This window comes from Chiloscyllium plagiosum, unplaced genomic scaffold, assembly GCF_037043375.1.
Source record: "Chiloscyllium plagiosum isolate Xiang-an unplaced genomic scaffold, Cpla_swu_hap1 HiC_scaffold_10, whole genome shotgun sequence".
Classification (NCBI taxonomy): Eukaryota; Metazoa; Chordata; class Chondrichthyes; order Orectolobiformes; family Hemiscylliidae; genus Chiloscyllium; species Chiloscyllium plagiosum.
The window spans coordinates 91,246,648-91,267,454 of record NW_028270148.1 but is presented as its reverse complement, the minus strand read 5'-3'; the positions used below and the strand labels follow the sequence as shown (position 1 = coordinate 91,267,454).

Genomic DNA, 20,807 nt, shown 5'->3' with positions numbered 1-20,807 from the left:
AGGGGAATCAAGAGTTACAGGAAAGTGGACTTGAGGAATGTTGGATCAACCACAATCCTGTTGAATGATAGAACAGGCCAGAGGGGCCAAAGCGGTTTACTCCGTTCCTATGTTTTTTTGGTCTTACGGTGTAACCTTGCTTGCCCTCTGCCTACTTATTCACTTGTGATACCTCCCCATTTACACCAGAAGTAATCACTGTGCCAGCTCACTTCCATCTCTCGATACATCTGTGCCTCTCATTCCAGGAGTAAGACATAATGCAACAGGGCAGAAAGAGTCAAGCTGGGATGCCTGATATTTAGTTCTTCAACCCTCACGTGCAGTCTCCTGAGCACACCAACTGACTGATAATGAAAGGTGCTCTTGGTATACTGTGCCAGGACAGAGACCACCTCCTTACAGTGCTGCGATCAGACCTGCACACAGTACTCCAGCTATGGCTTAACCATTATTTTATACAGCTCCAACATAACCTCTCTGCTCTCATAATCTATGGCACATTGAATAAAGGCAAGTGTCCCAAATGCTGCCGAAGCTGCCCTATTAACTTGTTCTGTATCTTCAGTGATCAGAAGAAAAGCAACCCAAGATCCCTCTGTTCCTTTTGAGTTTACTGCAGTCTTACTTTACGTAGAGTACTCTCTTGTCTTGTTATTTCTTCCAAAGTGCATCACCTCACTTTTCAGTGTTAAATTGGCCACTGAACTGTCCACCTGACCAATCCACTTATACCATCCTATAACCTAAGGCCTTGTTATTGACTGTCAACCACCCGGCCAATCTGCATGTCAACCACAAAATTCCACGCCCCCCCCCCCCCCAAATTCTACTTTATATATTGTTTGTATAATCTCAAACAATAAAGCACTAATCCCTTTGGTACACCACAGGACACTGGTGTCCACATACAACTTTCTACCACTACCATCTCTATCTGAAGTTAATTTTGGATCCATCTCGCCAAACTACCCTGGATCCCATATGATTTTATTATCTTTATCGATCTTTCATGTGGGGCATTGCTGAGGCACACAACATATAGGAAAGCCTTTAACAAATCCTCATCTCTGTTTGATTCCCCCCCAACTCTGCAATTTTCTCCCCTTCCCCTTCTCCCAAGACTGTTCCCCCCCCCACCCCCCCCCCCCCACAATCTCCTTCCTGCACTCAAAATCCCATGACTAATGGACAAGACCAGATCCCCTCAAATTTTTTTAAGAAGGTAGCCTAGGCCCAACTTTTTTGTATTTTAAAGGCAGTTGTGAAGTGCCATGTTCCAGATGTGATGTGACTGGTCAAATTACTTGACGTTAAGCAAAACACAATTTATTTAAACACCATGATTAAAATACAGCCAAAGAAAGACAAATTTAAAATAACTTAACTCTATTGAAGAACTTATCAGAATAATAGATACAGTAACTATTACTATTTAACTATTCCAGTATAGGAACATCCCCTAAACGCACTTGTTGGCAAAAAGGAAAATTCAGACACAGATTCTCACCTGCCATTCTCTCATCCAAGAGGAAAAATATCAAGAGAAAATTCAGAGAGAGTTGCAGTCAAGAGACATTCACTGAAGCTTCCAACTCTATTGAGACCCCAATAGCTTCTGCTTAAAGCTAAAAATACAAATCCTGATCTGTGAGATTTGGTCACACCCATTCAGGATGGTTTAAAAAGAAACCCAAGGTCTCCCGAACTGTTTACTTTAGTGATTCTGGTAGACTATTCGTTACCTCTGCTTCACAACCTCTCTTCAAAAAAAATCAGTACAAAGTAATTTCTTAAAGTCACAGCATTGCCACATTGTGAAAATTCTACACATTTGATCTTAATCTAATTAGCCAACTAAGATTATCAGGTTTGTGACAACTACAGTCCAACCAATGCACAGCTTCTCAGGCTATATAAATTAGTATCAGCTTTGCAGGGTTTGTCTTTTGCTTGTCAGTCCTATTCGATGCAAGATGGAAAGCTATGACTTTCTCTCTCTTTAGCAATGTTTAATGTTAATGTATTGAACTTCCTTGTTTACACTATTTTCTGCATTATCTGGGAAATACTTAGTATATGTCTCCCATGAAGACAGGCACAATGTGTTTGTTTAGTTTTTCTGCCATTTCTCTACTCTCCATTTAAAAATTCTTATAAATTCACTTGCAATGCACCCACACTTGTTTTCACTGTTCTTTTTCTTTTTGCAGTTTGTTGATAGGTTTGTCACTAGTTTATTCTCAAATTCTATTTCTCTTTAATCATTTTCTCAGCCCTTCTGCACTGCTATCTGCACGAGTCATCACATTTTAAAACTAATCCTAATCTTTCTGAACAGAGATATTTCCCAAAATGCTAAATGTTTTGGGGGAAGGCTCATTGAAGTGTTCTTGCTTGATGTTCAATAGACAAGTTTACAAGTCTTAACATGAGTTTCCAAGAGCCACTGGTTATTGTATTAGACAGTCAGTAGTTCTCAGGTTTTAATTTATTAGATTGATTGATCAGAACTTATCACAATATGACCATACAAGAGTTCAGTGTTGCAGCTGGTAAAATAGAACTGCCCCTTGACTCTATTTTCACTCAATGAAAACCAAACTTCTTTTGAAGTAGTTTCCATCTTAAAATCATCAAGACAACAACACTATAAATTGTTAATTATGTGTTTAAGCAAAAAACAAACCAAGTTTAAAAAAATAGAAAAATAAGATAAAAGATTACAATAAAAATACTAGTGTAGTATTAGTGTTTGTTTCATACTGAATGTCAGTTAACCAAAAGACAAAGATATTTCTCTGGATGTAGCAACATGTAAGGTTAGCTGCAATATATTTGAGAAGTAGCAGTAGTTCTAGGAATACACAATTACCATTGAATGCTTGCTTTAAATACAGCTTTTCCGAATGTAAAATTCACATCTGAAAATGTACTAAAATCAATGTGCTGAATGAGAGACTCAGATAAACCTCTTCAATACCATTCAGCGGTGCTGGAACCATTGCTACATTTTGGGTTTTGAACCATGCTTATTTAGCCTGAGGATAGTTAGCAGCTGGGTGCATGAACACTTCAAAGTTGACTTTCTTTTGTTGAGTAAGTAAATTTTCATGTTTGATAGTTCATCATTTTAGAGATTTTTGCACAATTTCTTTCATGTTAAGCCATTGGACAGCCTCCATTTAAGTGAAAAGTAACATTCGTAAAATCACAGTTGCTTTCACTTTTATGAAAGGTTGCTGAAAAGTTCAAATCAGAATACTTGTATTTTGAAAAGATGCCTCAAAAGAAATGGACAACTATTCAAATTTAAACATAAATTTAATTCAATAAATGCAAATGATTTGACTGTTCTTCACAAATGGTTATTTGCAGTCTTCCCAAGTTCCTTCATTTATGGTCAGTGCCAAGTTAGCAACTTATTATGAGCCAGCCAACACTTCCTTGTGATTAATACAGTATTAGGAAATCACAAAACATAGAATGTCTATAAAACTAATTGTAAACCCTCAAGCTCATTTTCAAAATCAAGCTGGTTTAAATTCCAAACTCTCCCTAAAGGCATGGAATAAGGGCATAAGTTGCCAAATACTTTCCCCCAATTTTTAATGATGGTAATTGCTTCAAGTGCATTACACGGAAGTGAAGACGGTTTGTAAAATCTGAGCTACAGTGACATGATGCAATGCAAAGACCAAGTGGCAAAGTTCTTACTGTTCTTATATTTTCAGTCTTTGATATCTGCTCAGTTGGTTGTGGACAGAGTTTAAAAAGTGTGTGAGCCAAATACTGTGGATACTGGAAATTGGAAATAAAGGTAGAACTACTGGAAATATTTAGATCTGGCAGCATCTGGGGAGACTATGAATATTTTCAATGATAATCTTTCAGAGCTAGAATAGTTAGAAATTAACAGATTGAGTTTTAAAATGGGTGGGAAAAGAACAAAAGGGAAGATCTGTGATAGAATAGAGTACAAGAGAAACCAAATGACAAAACAGCTGTTCAGAGTAAAGAGAGCACAGGTACAAGTAAAGAAAAAAAAACTCATGGAAGGCATAAATGGCAGAAAGATGAATGGCTGTCTGAAAGTAAAAACAAGTAATATCGTAACATGCAAAGAAAAGAAAATAAAGTTGGGCAGGGATTACAGTCTAAAGTTGAGCTTGGTTTGGATAGACCGTAAAGTGAGATGTTGTTTCTCAAACTTAGGTTGAGCTTCATTGGATAATTCATGACTGCAAGGAGAGTACAAACAAAGTGACGGTGTTTGGATGATCAGGGTCACTTGCAGACAGTGTAATTATTTTGAACCAACTCAATCATACAATTTTTATTTCGTATTTAACTTACTGCCACATCTCTTCTGGGCATGCCTCCCTTGAAGTTCTGCTCCTCTCTTTGATGGTATTTCCATTCCAATCTTCTCTCTTGTCCACTGACATTAATTCTCTGTCACTCCAGGTGTTACCAGGTATTTGCTAAAAGTCGATTCCACAGCCACATCACATTGCTCAGTAATTGTCTCTGGCTCAGGCATTCCCCATGTGGATTCCAACTGAAAAAGCACTATGCAGCCCTCCATACTCAATATCGTGTTCAATGATTTCAGGTCCTGAACTTTCCCATGTCCTAGTCCCTCACCACACAAACACCAGGCCTTGTTATTATATGGTCTGCCATTACCCACTCCCTATTGTTAGCCACTGTCAGTCTCCATTAATAGCAATTCAGCCAGATCGTGCTCAACTCCTTTGTCTGTTCAACTGTTCTCTCTTGGGCTCTATCCATACCTATCGTTTACCCTTGCCCCCCTTCCCCAAACCGATCTTCTGCATATAAACCGACGTTTCATAGCTATTAACAGTCCTGAGGAATGGTCACCAGACCTGAAACATTAACTTTGATTTCTCTTCACAGATGCTGCCTGACCTGCTGAACCTTTCCAGCAACTACTGTTTTTGTTTCTGATTTACAGTATCCGCAGTTCTTTTGGTTTTTATTGATCATAGTTTTGTCGGGGCAGGTGGGACTTGAACCTAGAACTACTTGTTCAGAGATCGGGATGCTACTGCTGCATTACAAGACCCTTATTTTCAATCAAACTGTTTGGACATATTATGGCACACCTCTGGGGCACATGAGACTTTAATCTGGACCTTCTGAATTCTCCGGTTATGTACTTAATGATTCCCTTTTCACAATAATTTTAAAAATGAAGTGTTGCTTATGTTGCAGGTTCGCTTGTTGTTATGAAGATGTGGGGTGTACTGTACCTTTAAGAGAGTTAATAGCTGGTAGATCTACCTGGCAGCGCCAAGTGTTCTCAATAAGGTAACAATGTAACACTTGGTGGAAAGCTAAACTGTCTGGTTGCCTGGAAACGACAAAGATTCAAATTAGGCCAATCAGTTTAAATTATACCCCGAAAAATACCAAACTCCAATCCAGTTTGAATTGAGTATATTGAGAATCTTAAAAATTAATAACACAATCTGATGCTTTGGGGGGTATAAGACCAGGAAAATTGAACAGTTGAGAGGAGAACTGTCAGCTACCGGCGTGTAAAAAGACTGCCTGAAAAATACCTCTCTTTAAAGTACCTTCATCGATCAGTAACCTGTTAAACAGAATCCCTAAGAAGAAGAAAGGAAGACACAGGAAAATCCAAATAAAAGAACTGAAAGCTGCCTGGCTTTCAGATAAGAAGTATTGTTTTGTAAATCTTAATTGGGAGTTTTATTGGACTAGTATTATAGAAGTGAAGGTAAACTTATAGGTTAGACGGTGGAGTTGTAAATACTTAGTGAATTATTCTCTGTATTTTAAGAAATAAAGTTTAATTTTTTTACTTGTTCTCGACCTATCGAATTTTCACACATTACTGCTTGGGATAAGTCTTTTCTGTATTGTTGGTTTTAAATTAAGCAGGAGAGTTTACCCTATGTCGTAACAGTTTGCGGGTTCTGGTCCGTGATTTGAACTGCTTAGACAGATTTGAATAGATCTGAGGGTATGACAATTTCCAGCAGATTTAAATACTTGCAGGTTAATGTCCTAGATCTTTAAATAAAACGTAGGTGAGGCAATTTGTTTACTTTCGTTGAATTGTGGTTGAATAAATTAAAAGTGAGAGAAATAGCTCTTAAAATTGCTAAAGAGGTTCTGGAATTTGAAGATTACTCTCAAATTTGCCAAGAAAGTTTAGAAGGAAAGAAAAAGGTCACACTTACAGAATTAGCAAATAAGTTAGATTTGGGTTTAACCAAGGACTAAAGTAAAGCTGAAATTGTAAGGGTGATACTCAAACTCTTAGATATGTCAGAGAAACAGACAAGTGCAGTAGCGGTAGAAAAACTTAAATTACAATTGAGGAAAATGTTAAAAGATAAACAAATTGAGAGAAGAAAGGGAAAGAGAGAGAGAAAGAAAGAGAACTGAGGGAAAAAGAGGAAAAAGAGAGAGAGAGAAGGTTCTTGGCTGAGCAAGGAGAGAGAGAAGAAAGGGAGAGAGGAAGAAGAGAGAGAAAGTTCTTAGTTTAGCAAAAAGAAAGAATTTGAACTTGAGAAGTTGTGACTTAGCAAAGTCAAGTTAACAGGATGGAGATTAAATGAGAAGGTAGTGATATATATATAAATTTGTCAAAACTCTGCCACATTTTGATGAGAAAGATGTTGAAGCCTTTATTTCATTTGAAAAATTGGCTAGGCAGATGGAGTAGTCTGAGGATTTATGGGTACTGCTAGTTCAGACTAAACTGGGAGGCAGAGCTAGTGACGTATTTTCCACATTGTCAGATGAGGTGTCAAGGGATTATGAAGAGGTTGAACAGGCTACTTTAAGTGCTTATGAATTAGTATCAGAAGCATATAGACAGCAGTTCAGAAACACTAAGATGGAACCAGGTCAGACTTGGGTTAAGCTTGAAAGAATTAAACATAGTCATTTTGATCGATGGGTGTGTGCTTTAAAAATCAATAGGACATTTGTGGCTCTATTAGAGATTATTCTGCTGGAGGAGTTTAAAAATTCATTTTCAAAGATGGTAAGAATTCACATGGAGGAACAGAAAGTTCAGGAAGTGAGAAGGGCAGCAGAATTAGCCAGCACCTTTGTAGCCAATCCCCGCATTGAAGAACCTTTCACACGGGTTATAATTGATGTGTAGGTCCCCTCCCGAGAAGTAAAACTGGGAACCAGTATGTGTTAATCATAATGGATTGTCTACCAGATTGCTGGAGACTATTTCATTATGGAGTATCAAGTCAAAAAGGATAGTAGAGAAGTTAGTAGCTTTCTTCACACGGTATGGGCTACACATAGAGATTCAGTCGGGCTGAGGGTCTGATTTTACTGCTAGGCTGTTAAAGGAGGTTATGGATAGTTTAGGTATACAGCACTTTAAATCCAGTGCGTATCATCCTGAATCCCAGGGAGCTTTAGAAAGGTGGCATCAGAACTTGAAGTCCATGTTGAGAGTACACTTTCAGAATTACCCAAATGATTGGGATAAATGTATCTCATTCGTATTATTTGCCATTACCAATGCCCCAAACGAATCTACTCAGTTCACTTCCTTTGAGTTAATATTCGGTCGTGAAGTGAGAGGTCCTTTGAAATTAATTAAAGAAAAATTGATCAAGGTCGGAGATCTCACACTTCGATTATGTATTGGAGGTGAGGGAGAAATTAAATAAGAGTAGATGAGTTAGCTAAAAAGCACATAAAGAGGGCACAGTGTAGAATGAAGCAGGCGGCAAGTAAAAGCTCTGAGACTCTTACGTTTTCCCGAGGAGATAACATGTTAATACTGTTACCAGTGATCGGAGATGCCTTCAAAGCCGGGTTTAGTGGCCCCTATTAAATTGAAGAAAAGGTTTAATCAGGTGAACTATCCTGTGAAGATGCCAGATTGGGGGAAAAAAGGTATTGGGTATGTCATGTGAACATGTTTAAACCGTACTATACTCGAGAGAAAGAACCGGAGAAACAGGTATTAGTTACTGTCCCGCAGAGTAAAGAATCAAATCCAGGTGTTGTGGATTTTGATGTGCCTCAAAATAGATTACAAAATGAAGAAGTCCTTGAGGAGTGGGATGGATTAGTGAGTTATCTGTCTCAGGAGCATTGAACTGCAGTATAAGTACATATGTAAGAATCAGTTGGGGAGGACTATGCTTTTGTACATGAAGTAGACGTAGGGACTACTGCTCCGATAAATCAACACCCCTATCAGCTTAATCCTTTCGAAGCCAGACAGGTCCAGAAAGAGGTGGAAGCCATGCTCGACAAGGACATCATCTCACTGAGCCAGAGCGAGTGGAGTTCATCGATCGTCTTAGTTCCCAAACTAGATGGGACTCAACACAGAAGATTAGTGAGCAAAGTTAGCGCACATGGTATTGGGGGCAAAATACTGATTTGAATTGAAAATTGAAAATTGACTGGCTGACAGGAAGCAAAGAGTAGTGATAAACGGATCCCTTTTGGAATGGCTGGCGGTGACCAGTGGGGTACCACAAGGTTCGGTGCTGGGACTGCAGCTGTTTACAGTATACATTAATGATATAGATGATGGTGTTAAAAGCAATATTAGCACATTTGCTGATGACACAAAGCTGAGTGGCAGGATGAAATGTGAGAAGGGTGTTATGAGACTACAGGGTGACTTGGACAGGCTAGGTGAATGGACGGATGCATGGAACATGCAGTTTAATATGGATAAGTGTGTGGCTATCCACTTTGGCGAGAACAGGAAGACCGATTACTATCTAAATGGAGTCAAGTTGGGGAAAGGGGAAGTACAACGAGATCTCAGTGTTCTTTAACATCAGTCAATGAAAGCTAATGGCTTGCTGGCCTTCATAACTAGAGGAAATGAGTATAGGAGCAAAGATGTCCTACTGCAGCTATACAAGGCCCTGGTGAGACTGTACCTGGAGTATTGTGTGCGGTTTTGGTCTCCAAATTTGAGGAAGGACATTCTGGCTATTGGGGGAGTGCAGTGTAGGTTCACAAGGTCAGTTCCCGGAATGCGGGACTATCATATGTTGAAAGAGTGGAGCGACTGGGCTTGTATACACTTGAGTTTAGAAGGATGAGAGGGGATCTGATTAAGTCGCATAAGATTATTAAAGGATTGAACACTCTGGAGGTAGGAAGCATGTTTCCGCTGATGGGTGAGTCCAGAACCAGAGGACACAGTTTAAAAATAAGGGGTAGCCATTTAGAACAGAGTTGAGGAGAAACTTCTTCACCCAGAGAGTGGTGGATATATGGAATGCTGTGCCCCAGAAGGCGGTGGAGGCCAAGTCTCTGGATACTTTCAAGAAAGAGATGGATAGAGCTCTTAAGGATAGTGGAATCAAGGGTTAAAAATCACACAACACCAGGTTATAGTCCAACAGGTTTAATTGGAAGCACACTAGCTTTCAGAGCGACGCTCACACACACACACACACACACACACACACATTCCTATACACATATACACATGGACACACAGACGCGCACACAAACACCCACACACACCCTTACAGACACTCACACATGCATCCCCTCACAGACTTAAGACACTCTGCACTCACTATACACACACACTTTCTCACACACATAACCCCCAACCCAGACACACACACACAGACAGACAAAGACCCACATACGCACACACATTTTGTGGGGTGAATTTGTACATTTCTCAAAAACTGCATGCATTCATGTGGAACTCCGTTATCTCACTTTTTAGATTAGAATCAATCTAAACATCATGGCATAGACAGAGAACACAGGGGGCTAATACTTTCAACACATTGTCTAGCTATCACCATTGTTAACAGCTAACCCGAGAATGCAACTGTTTTAAAAAAAAGGTTGTGATTTACACATGAAAGAAGTGAAACTATCACTGTATTCTAACAGATGAAAGGCTTAACAGACAATCAATTTTTCAATGTATAATTTCAGTTACATCACACTGTAAATTTTTGCTGTAAATTCTGTGTTAGGATTGAGCTCTCCACTATCACCTGATGAAGGAGCGTCACTCCGAAAGCTAGTGTGCTTCCAATTAAACCTGTTGGACTATAACCTGCTGTTTTAACATAGTAATGATCCTGAATTTTCAAATCAGCAAAGGGTAAAGCAAGTTCTCAGTTGGTTGTTACAAAAGTTGATTGTTGTAGACCAGAATGGGTGTTGTTTATACATGTGAAAAAAGTAGAGCTTTTGTGTAAGAATTTGTCGAGGAAAAACTTTGATTTGTAAAGTACTTTTCATATGATGTGAAGCAGTTTGAAGTTCAGTAGTTGTTGTAATGTCAGAAATATGACACTTATAGCAAGGTCTGACAAACTGTATTGAGATAAGTGATTAGATAATGTTTGTTTAGTTGAAGAATGATGTGGATCTGTAAGACAACAGAGAGAATTTCTCCACCCTTTGAAATAGTTGCTGGATATTGTTTTCCTGCTTTTCCAAATGAGGAGATATCTTCGTTTAATATCTCAACCAAAAGAACAGTATCTTTGGTACTGCAGCCCTCTCCTGATACTGCACTGCAATGTCAGTCAAACGTTTATGCTGAATTCTGGGATATGATTTGAACAGGCAATCTTCAGTCTTTGCTGAGTGTGCTTACCCACTGAGTTACAGCCAGTGCCAGTTTGCCCATACTTCCACTACAGTAATCAGAGAAACTTCCTTCATTTGTGAGAGAATTTAAAAGAATTTAAAAGATGGGATACTGGCACCTGAAAGCATGTTCTTGTCTAAGATTGAAGTGCTACCAAGTAAATAATCATGAAGAGGAAAGTGTGCATATTGGATGAAAGCTGTCTCTTGTTGCAGGATGTTGTGATTCAGACATGCAACTAAACTACTTTTATATGTAGTTGGTTTTTTTTCTTGAAATTCATTAGACAACTTGTCAAATATTAATTGTTTTACATAAATTGCAGAAAGTCAAATTTACAGTATTTATCAAGGTTTTGTTTGGAAAATTCTAATAGTAAATTTGGGATTCACAGATTCTTTGCTTCAAAAATCTTGCAAATCTATCCTAACATTCTTCCATTTTATTGTTAAAGATTTTATGTATTTTTTTTCTATTTGCAGTAATTATAATTGATATGAATACATATACTTGCAACATATATTTGTTTTCTTTGAACCTGCAGGATCTACAACTAGAATATGGCCAAGGACCCCAGAGCAGTTATTTATTAGGTGGAAATAAGTAAGTATTTTATAGTTTGTTTTTGTTTTTACTGAAATGCATGTGTTTTGCTAGTTGCACTTTAATTGGTATTAACAGACACTCATAAATGTTAAGATGAAAAAATATATTAAAAATTGAGTATTTCCTTTCTACTTTTAGGTATTAGATCTGTGAATAGCAAGGATTAAATCGCATTCAAAGCATAAATTTTCATTAATCAGAAAAATGCAAAATAATTAGCTGACATTGTGTTGCCTATGATTAATACACTGAAACACACTTGCATTTATAATACCCAGAATGCTTCACAGACAGTAGGTTAGTTTTGAAATATAGTCAGTTGTATCCAATTATGGTCAATTTAAGCAGTGGTTATGTTCCAAAAGCAGCACATAATTAAATGGGCAATTTTATATATCTTGCAAGGTCTGATTGTAAGGGCATAGGTCAGGATATCAAACAAACTTCTTTATTGTTTGAAAAGTACCCTTGGGATTTTCTGAAACCATTTGAAAAGGCACGTGGGATTCATTTGATGTCTCCTTCAAAAAGTGACACCTTGACATAAGTTATTGACTTGCTATATATAGAGTTTGTGCTGAAGTGCTGGAGTAGGGTTTAAACCTACAAGCTTCTGACTTGGCTGATAGGGAATTGTAGCCTGTTGCAAACCATGGGAAGCTGACTATCTCAAACTGTGGAATGCTTTCTTAATGGTTAAAGCTTATTATTTGAGTTTTTAATATTGTTTAAAATTGGAGTTGTGTCTCTATCATCTATAACTTATTTTATTGTTATGCGATGGAAGACTAACTTGTTCTGTTATCTCTACATCTGACATTTTTCTGTATATCTAGAAATATGCTTAATTCCCATTAAAAAGAATTTGCAAAACACACCAATGCTTGTAAATCTTGTGCTAAAGGAGCCTGTTAATAATTTTTTAATTAAAAAATATGAGCTCTTGTTTACCAATGGCTTCACCTTCAGTGCCTGATTGTAAGGGCAAGTTCCTAGATTTTTGTAAGGAATAATGTGGGCAGGGATTTTTGGAGAAACAGGAGGAAATCAGGCTGCAAGCAAATTCAAGTCTAATTTACATGCAAAGTCTTTATGAAACAGACCGTGCACTGAATTTTAGGAATTAGCCCATGGTGTTAACCTTGTCCAGGTGAACTCAGGTGAGCTTCTTGAGACTAGTTTTTAGTTATTTGTACTGACTGTTAGACTGCAGTTTCATAGAGTCATACAGCACAGAAACAGACCCTACGGTCCAACAAGTTCAGGCCGAACATAATCCCAAACTAAACTAGTCCTACTTGCCTGCTGCTGGCCCATATCCCTCCAAACCTTTCCTGTTCATGTATTTATCCAAATATTTTTTATCCACATTCATCATTTCCTCAGGAACTTCATTCCACATGCGAACCACCCTCTGTGTAAAAATAAAATTGTGCCACATGTATTTTTAAAATCTTTCTCCTCTCACCTTAAAAATGTGACCCTTAGTCTTGAAATCCCCCATCCTGGGGGAAAGACAACTATCATTAACTCTATCTATACCTCTCATTATTTTATAAACTGCAGTAAGGTGACCTATCTACCTCCTACACTCCAGTGGAAAACATCCCAGCCTGTCCAGCCTTTCTCTATAACTCAAAACTTCATACCTGGCAACGTTCCTGCTAAACTTTTTCTGAACCTTCTTCAGCTTAATAATACCCTTCGTATAACTGAGGGATGAGAATTGGACATGGTATTCTAGAAGAGGCCTCACCGATACCCTGTATAACCTCAACATGACTTCCCAACTCCTATACTGGAAGGACTGAGTAAAGAAGGCAAACTTAGCAAATTGCTTTTTAACCACCCTGTCTATATGTAACGCAAACTTCAAAGAATTGTGTACCTGCACCCCTAGGTCTTTCTGGTCTACAACACTATCCAAGGCTCTACCATTAATTGTATAATTAATTAATTGCACCCTTGTTGTACCAAAACACAATACCTCGCATTTATCCAGATTGAACTCCATCTGCAATTTTTCAGCCCATTGATCCATACGATCAAGGTCCCTTTGTAATCTTAGAAAACCTCGTTCAGTGTTCACTGTGTCACCAATTTTGGTGTCACCTGCAAACTTACTAACCATGCCTTCTATATTCTCAGCCAGATCATTTATATAAATGACAAACACAAGAGGACCCAGAATTGATTCCTGTGGAACACCACTGGTGACAGGCCTCTGGTCCAAAAAGCAACCCTCCATCACCACTCTGTCTCCTGCCGTTAAGCCAATTATGTATCCAATTGGCAAGCTCACCCTGAATTCCATTTCACACTTGCCAGCATTTGGCCCAGAACCCTTAAAACCCTCTAATTATTCTCCATCCAAATGCTTTTGTGGTGTAATTGTACTCTCCTTTACCACCTCTGGCAGCTCATTCCGTACACACAGCACTCTCTGCATGAAGAAGTTTCCCTTAGGTCTCTTTCAAATCTTTCTTCTTTCACCTTAAACCCATGCCTCTAGTTTTAGAATGCCTTACCCTGGGGAAAAAGACCTTGGCTATTCACGCTATACATGCCCTTCATGATTTTATAAAGCTCTATACAGTTGCCTCCCAGTCTCTAATACTCCAGGGAATAAAGTCCCAGGCTATTCAGCCTCTCCCAGTAGTTTAAACCATCCCATTCCAGCAACATCCTTGTAAACCTTTTCTGTGAGAGCTTTTGTGATTCCTTAGTTAAACATGCTCTTTTTCTTTGGCTCAATATTTTACAGAGTCATTATTTTTGAAGCGTGACAGTTGGATTTAAAGTGATGCATAGCTACAATACCTACTGCAGAGTGAAACTGATTGTACCTCTACCAACTTTCGAGTAAAAGTATTGTGTGTCAAGTGGCCTACTATGCTATATGAATCTATGATTTGAGGAAAGAAGATGCATATATTGAACTTGGGGAAGATTGACTTTTAGGAAAATATGGCTATCAATTCTCCTTGAAAATGGTGCAAGAAAGCCAGACTTTTACTGTTTAGCTTGATCTTGATTAGGATCAAGAAAGAAAAGTGTTGCAGTATATTCAAATTATTAAACCTTGGATCTTCTACCAGAATTGTGGTATATTTACTTGCATTTTCATTTTGATCAGTGATCTAGCTTCAGTATTGTCTTCTTGATTAGCTGATACGAATCTAGCATCCTAGTTACAAAAATCAAAAGAAAATGCAAATCCTGAAGATACAAAATGGGTTACTGATTGCTATTATCCCATGCTAAAGGCCATTTTCATCATCAGTATTTTGAAAGTTGTCCGGTAGGATGCAAATAAACAAGCAAACAGTGTATGTTGTTGAAACTGATGTCTCACACACCAATCAGACACTCATATTAAGCATTTGTGTCGAAATGCCAATACACACAGATTTTTCTTTAAATTTATTTCTGGCATAACTGGCTGGCATAACACGCTATACATGCCCTTCAGGCAAGTCATTGCTTTTTGAACTGGAAGTAATTATGCTGACTATGAAGAAAAGTAACCCAATTGTAACGATTAGACTAGAAACATTGAATCTTGTCTGCCCATATAAATGTGTTCTTAATCTTTAACAATAGACAAGTACAAATTTCCCAATTTAGCAATTTTAAGGCTGTTGACAGTTATCATGTTTTTGGACTGAACTATTCATGACCAGTTACTTAATCGATCAGTCAGTTTTATCTGTGCTGTTATTGGTAGTTCACCATCAGATATTCTTTCATCAGTGTAGACTTCCCTGTCACTGTATGCCTTCATTGCTCCTTCCTTCATTTACCAATACTTACACTGCATTGGAAACTTCCTTTGGATTTTGATTCCTCATTGAATTCATTGTCCTCATTGTAGACTGGTTGAATCCCAACTTATAAAGTGCTCTGAGCCTTGAATACAAATAACAATTACTTTTGAAGACAATTTCCTTGAACTTGTTTCCTTTATCTGTTGTAATGTCCTAATTGACTGTATGTTGTAATCAGAAATCATTTCTCCAGATCCCTCTGGTGCTTAAAGCTGCCCCTGGAAGATGGGTTTTCTTTTAAGCAATCTTTTTCACTTTTGATATCTCTCAAACTGTAAGTTGGTCCAGGTTTTGAATGCTGTTTCCACATTCAGAGAGACTCTTGCCTTGCTTGCGAATGGGTTACAAGCATTCTGATTATTGCTCAATTCTAGGCACTGCCCACTCCCACATATGTTACTGTCAATTTATTTTCCAATTTTAACATCAATGATTATGAATTAATTTAGCTGTTTCTCTTAAACTGCCAAGTGTATCATTCTACATGTTCTCCTATTTCCGGCGTTCTTACTGAAATAGATGCAAATTTATTGCCTCAGAATTTGAAACAATAACCCTTAATCTCTCTGTTTTATCTTTATTCTATTGGTGTTAAAAATCCAAATTAATAAAGTAGGGGGCATAGGAACAGGAGTCAGTCATTTATCCCTCAGGCATGTTTTGCCATTTAGCGAATTCATGGCTGGTCTTTTACTTTAGTGTAAATATTTACCTCTTTGGCATATATCCCAAATGCCTTTGATTAACAAAATATTAGCAATCTCAGATTTAAAGTTAATATTCGACTTAGCATCAGCTGTAGTTTGTGGAAGTGTGTTTCAAATTTCTACCAACGTTTGCATATAAAATAATTCCTAACTTTACTCCTAACCAAAACTAGTTGTAAGTTTTAGGCAGTGTGCCCTTACCCCTTTCTCCCGCATCAACAGAAATAGTTTTCAAACCAGGTGCTATATCAGTTTCCCTTAATACGGCAAGCCTTTTATTAACCAGCACCTATTAACATTATCTTGTTAATGTATCTATTTTACTTAGAATAGATTCTTTCACGAGTTTTGAAACTGACCTTGCCCTAGAAGCTTTTGCTCCGAATGATTGATTGTTACAGCAGTTTTAAGTTTTTTTGGATACTATCGTTGCTTCTGTTTCTGCATATGGGTGGTTAAAAACAGTCATGTTATTACTGATTTTATTAGTATTATGTAAAAACATGTATGCCTCTGCTCTTTCATACTAATGTTATTTCTAATGCTAAATCTTCAGGACTCATGGAAAAGTTTTTGCTATTTTTCTCCTTCCTTGAAGGCATTGACATTTGATCAGTGTATGTTGAACTCTCACTCTTCAGTGTACCCTTTAAATTATTATTCTCCATTAATGAGGGTTGGCAGGCTAATCCGTCACATGTAAGCACATTAAAACTGTGTTTGATCACAACGTTGCCCACTACATTCCAATGCACCTTTTCCAAGGGTCACTGGGTAGTGATCATGAGCATAAATCCTCGCTGCCTTGGTTAAGATCACCTAACTCACTACCCTCAAATATGTAATCACATGCTTCATTACATGTGATCTTTACAATTTGAGCTGTTGAGCGAAGCCTTTTTATATTCTCATAGTCAATATTTATTCCTCAACTGAGAGATACCCAAAACAATACCCAAACATGATTTGGTTATCATTGCATTGTTTTTTGTTGAACTTTGTGCATGCAAGTTGGTTGTCACAATTCCGTGATTACGTCTGTGACTACACAATAAAAGTACTTGGCTATAAAGTGCTTTGAACCTGTTCAAGGTTGTGAAGTGCACTATTTTGTATATATGTTTACAGACTTTCTGTAACTGGAGTCCAATACCTAAAGTCCGTAAGTTCAGGCAGGGGCACATGGTCTACATATCTAAAGGTTGAGATATCTAATAAGTTGTCATAATGTGAATTTTGCATTTTATGAGCTAAGTTTTTGGTCTGGCTGTAAGGTGGATTATCTTGTGATTTTGATTCTCAGTAGTGGCCCTTCAGAAATCAGAATAAGAAAGAACCCGAAGCAGAAAGAAAGGGCTACATTGTGACTGTGGACCTGAATTCTTGATCACAGCAGGGCAACCTACTATTTGGCAGTACCCATGTGAAACTTGGTAGAAAGCACTAGCCTGACAATATCAACAAAGTTGTTTACTTAGCACGATTACCGATGGAGCTGAGGCAGTCCTAGTAATCTGTTGGACCGCAGCAGGGTAAATTGTTGTGAGGTCCTTAACTTCCTATTGAGCACTAGTCTATAATGCCATCCTGGCAGACATCTGAATATATATGTTGGCAAGTATGGAACTTATTGCTTCAGTGAAAGTGTTTCACTCATTTGAAATGTCCCAATCTTATGCTTTAACCTGGAGTCATTTGGTTGGCATGGACGGGTTGGAACGAAGGAAGCCTTTGTGATACAGCTTGACAAGGAAATCTGAGCAGGTGAATGTGGAGATGATCTGAAGGTCTGGCTGTAATCCATGAAAATGTTCAATGACATACAACTGGCGAAATCACTCTGTATGTCTTCAAATGACATCACTTATGCACTACACCAGCAACATCCTGTACTGCTTAATGCATCACAGCTCTATCGTTCATTCATAATCAATTTAGATTCTTATCTAATATTCAGGTGATGATATAAGTGAAAACTTGTAAGTTTGTGATTCCACACATCCAGTTCTTTTTGCATTAATACCTGATTTCACTCTGGCCCACTTATGATTGTACTGTTGACTGTCCATTTTAAAACAAGATAGTTCCTTATTAATTTGGGGGTTCTACACATTAAAATACACAGTTCAAATCTGATCTGTTTGACCTTAAAGTTCTGACATGAGAAATGACATCTCTGACATGCTGGATTGAGAGAACTGAGAGTCCTGTCTGTTGATTATCTGATCTTGATTAGCCATTAGACTGAACTTTAGCACTCATCTGAAGTTTTTAATCATAGATCACTTGCCAGTCTCCTTTTGAATCTAAGAGTAATTCTATCGCTGTATTCTCACTAAAGCCAGAATTGACACTGTATTTTCATTATGCAAGATGGTGTGTCTTGCATGGAATCATATAGGAAGTTTGTAGTTATTTATTTCCTTTTGATTCCAAGATGCAAGGCAAACAGTAACTAAAGTCTAGGATATCGGTAGCATGGCTACCAAGGAGCAAACTATGGATCATTCTACCTGTAAGTGAGCTACTTACTGGCATTTAAAATTTCAGTTACACTTAAATACAAAGATGCAACATGGCATAATTCTCAAATACTAAAAATAATTATCCAGATTTTATTGCAGCACTCAGCAATGCTAATTGCAGATTAGTTGTAACAGTAAGTCATCCCTACCCTTCTGAGAGTTGAGTATCTTGATTTGTTCCTGTACAGAGTTGAGGATGCACAATGAAGGAGATAGAAAACCCACCTGGTAGGGTCCTTCATCTTTCAATAAGTTACCTGCCCGCACACTATTGCTTACACTATCTTTGTGGATTTGCAAGGGCATAATTATTAATTCAGATCAAATGGAACTGGCATAAAACATTGGCTTTATGCGATAAAAGAAAATCAGGTGATGTCACTTATTTGTGTGCTGTCAAATTTTTTATCGAGACAAAGTATTTGATTTCCACAAAATGGAGAATGCGTTACTTTCTCAAAATGGAGAAGATCCATCATCTGCCTTAATTGCCAGATTGTTATTTTCTTTTCAAAATCACGCTTTTACAATGATAGGTATAGGTATGTTTTGCCACATTGGTTCTCTTTTAAGAACCCAACATGTTAAATTCCAGTTTAGACATTTTATTTTAAAAAGTGAACTCTTGTCTTCATGTCCTTTACTATTTGAGATAAATTGAGTAAGAATCCTTCATATGTCATTGGATCTGTTCAGTTTGTTTTTTTAAAAAAATACTGCCCAGTTGACTTAGAGTCAGTATTGTTGAAAATCAAAATCTAGTGTGTGCGTGATGTTTTAGCATATTTTCGTGATCAGCCATGTAAATCAATTGTTTAAGGTCAGTATTTTCTCCAGAAAAGATGAAAATTAGCATTACTCTGCAAAACATGGCAGTGAATAGTTGCATCGTGTATTATATATTACTGAAATATAATAACACATTTTGATATTGACACCAGTCTTTGGTGTTCATTTGAATTTCTGCACCTTTTTTGTGATATTTTATGCATATAAAGTTTTCCAATACTGTGTAGCAACAACATGATTGTGCTGTTTTTCCTCTTAAGTTTGGTTCATATGTATTCAAAAAGTATATAATTGTGTACTACTTGCTGTGAAGTTTAAAATAAGCCCTTGTTTCCTGTTTTAAAATTCCAAGGAGTCTCCTAAAATCAGTAGAAGAGGAACTGCATCAGCGGTAATTTTTCTCTTGTTGCCTTTCGTAAAGTAAAAATCCTCCTTTGTTTTTAAAAAAGCTAATGTAGTGACCTAAAGGTAACATTTGCTTGTCATATAGATTTTATACAAGTCTAATTTTCCAAGCTATCTTTCGATTAATAATACAAAAAATCATTAGAATACATAGAACTCCATATAGAGCAAGCCCCAAAGATAGTGCATGCCAGAATTCTTTATTTTAGCTGAAATTGTTCCACTGAAATCCACTGAGCCATAAGTACCTTGTTCATCTCCTTAGGGGACACGTGGCACATTTAGATGATGATGATGGTGATGATGATGAATCTGAACAGTAAGTCTTTTCTTCTTCTAGTTTAGCTGAATTTGGTTTTACTTTGAGTACTATTCAGAATATAAGTCGGAATGATCGCCATTAAAATCTGCATGACATTCTACAATCTCCCTAAATTCAAACCAGCTAAACGAAAGCATCCTTTTATGATTCATTGTCATCCTGCTTGGCTGCCTTTTTTTTCCCTCTTGAAGCCTTGAGATACATTAATGTATTGCCATTGAAAACACTGATTATTTTATTTTCAAGTTTTTTTGCCATAACCACCTGACAGCTGAATTAGCATGACTTTTTCAGATAAAGCTCCAGCTTCATTTTTCAAAACTTATAGAATGTATGTGCTACGTAGTTGAAAATAAGTGAGCCAAAACGTCATGAACTGTATCTTGGGTTGCTCGTATCATTACATCATTTAGCAAGTGTTGGATTTTTTTAATATAATTCCTGTTGATACTTTAGAATGTGAGCGTTCAGAGCCCATCTCATAATGACTCATTTAGTAATTGTTTTGCAACATATGACCATTCTGGCTGTGATAGTATGATGAACAAGCTTGAAGATAAAAAATACTAACCTGATACAAATCTACCACAGTTCTGTGGTAGGCAACAGGATGTTAGCTGCTCTGCACAGCTTTGGAATGAAGTGAAGTAAAAAGTGAATTAAATATTGCAATTTAAGTCAAATTTGAGGAAAATTTAATCCAAAACTGCCCTTTAGTTCTAATGATTCAGATTTAATTTAGGTTCAGCATTGTGGCTGTATGCATTTTCAAGTCTTTTGTCTTTTTCAAGTGATTTACAACAACTAAAATCTACTTCTCAGTTGTCCTGTGACATGTCCTAGATTTATATACTAATAGTTCCTTTTTGAAATGCAGCCGGGGATGAGACTGTTTTGTAGTACAGTAGCTTACTTGTAATGGTGTCTGAACTTGCATTAAATCTTGTGTATGGTATGAAAAAAGAGATGGTCGGTGTTTCTCTGCTTTTCAAG

At 37.4% G+C, this 20,807-nt stretch overlaps 1 protein-coding gene across 10 annotated transcripts in view; it reads left to right on the top strand.

The window, feature by feature from the left end:
- Nucleotides 1-20,807, top strand: part of LOC122552997 (mitogen-activated protein kinase kinase kinase kinase 3) — a 297,582-nt gene that overhangs the window by 198,000 nt on the left and 78,775 nt on the right. For 6 of the 10 annotated variants that reach the window (XM_043696359.2, XM_043696367.2, XM_043696365.2 and 3 more), the window contains 3 exons: nt 11,178-11,236; nt 19,440-19,478; nt 19,758-19,811. In XM_043696359.2, coding sequence (XP_043552294.1) covers nt 11,178-11,236; nt 19,440-19,478; nt 19,758-19,811 — 152 coding nt within the window. The remainder of the gene's footprint in view (nt 1-11,177; nt 11,237-19,439; nt 19,479-19,757; nt 19,812-20,807) is intronic. The other 4 variants (XM_087991550.1, XM_087991548.1, XM_043696372.2 and 1 more) reach the window with 2 other exon arrangements.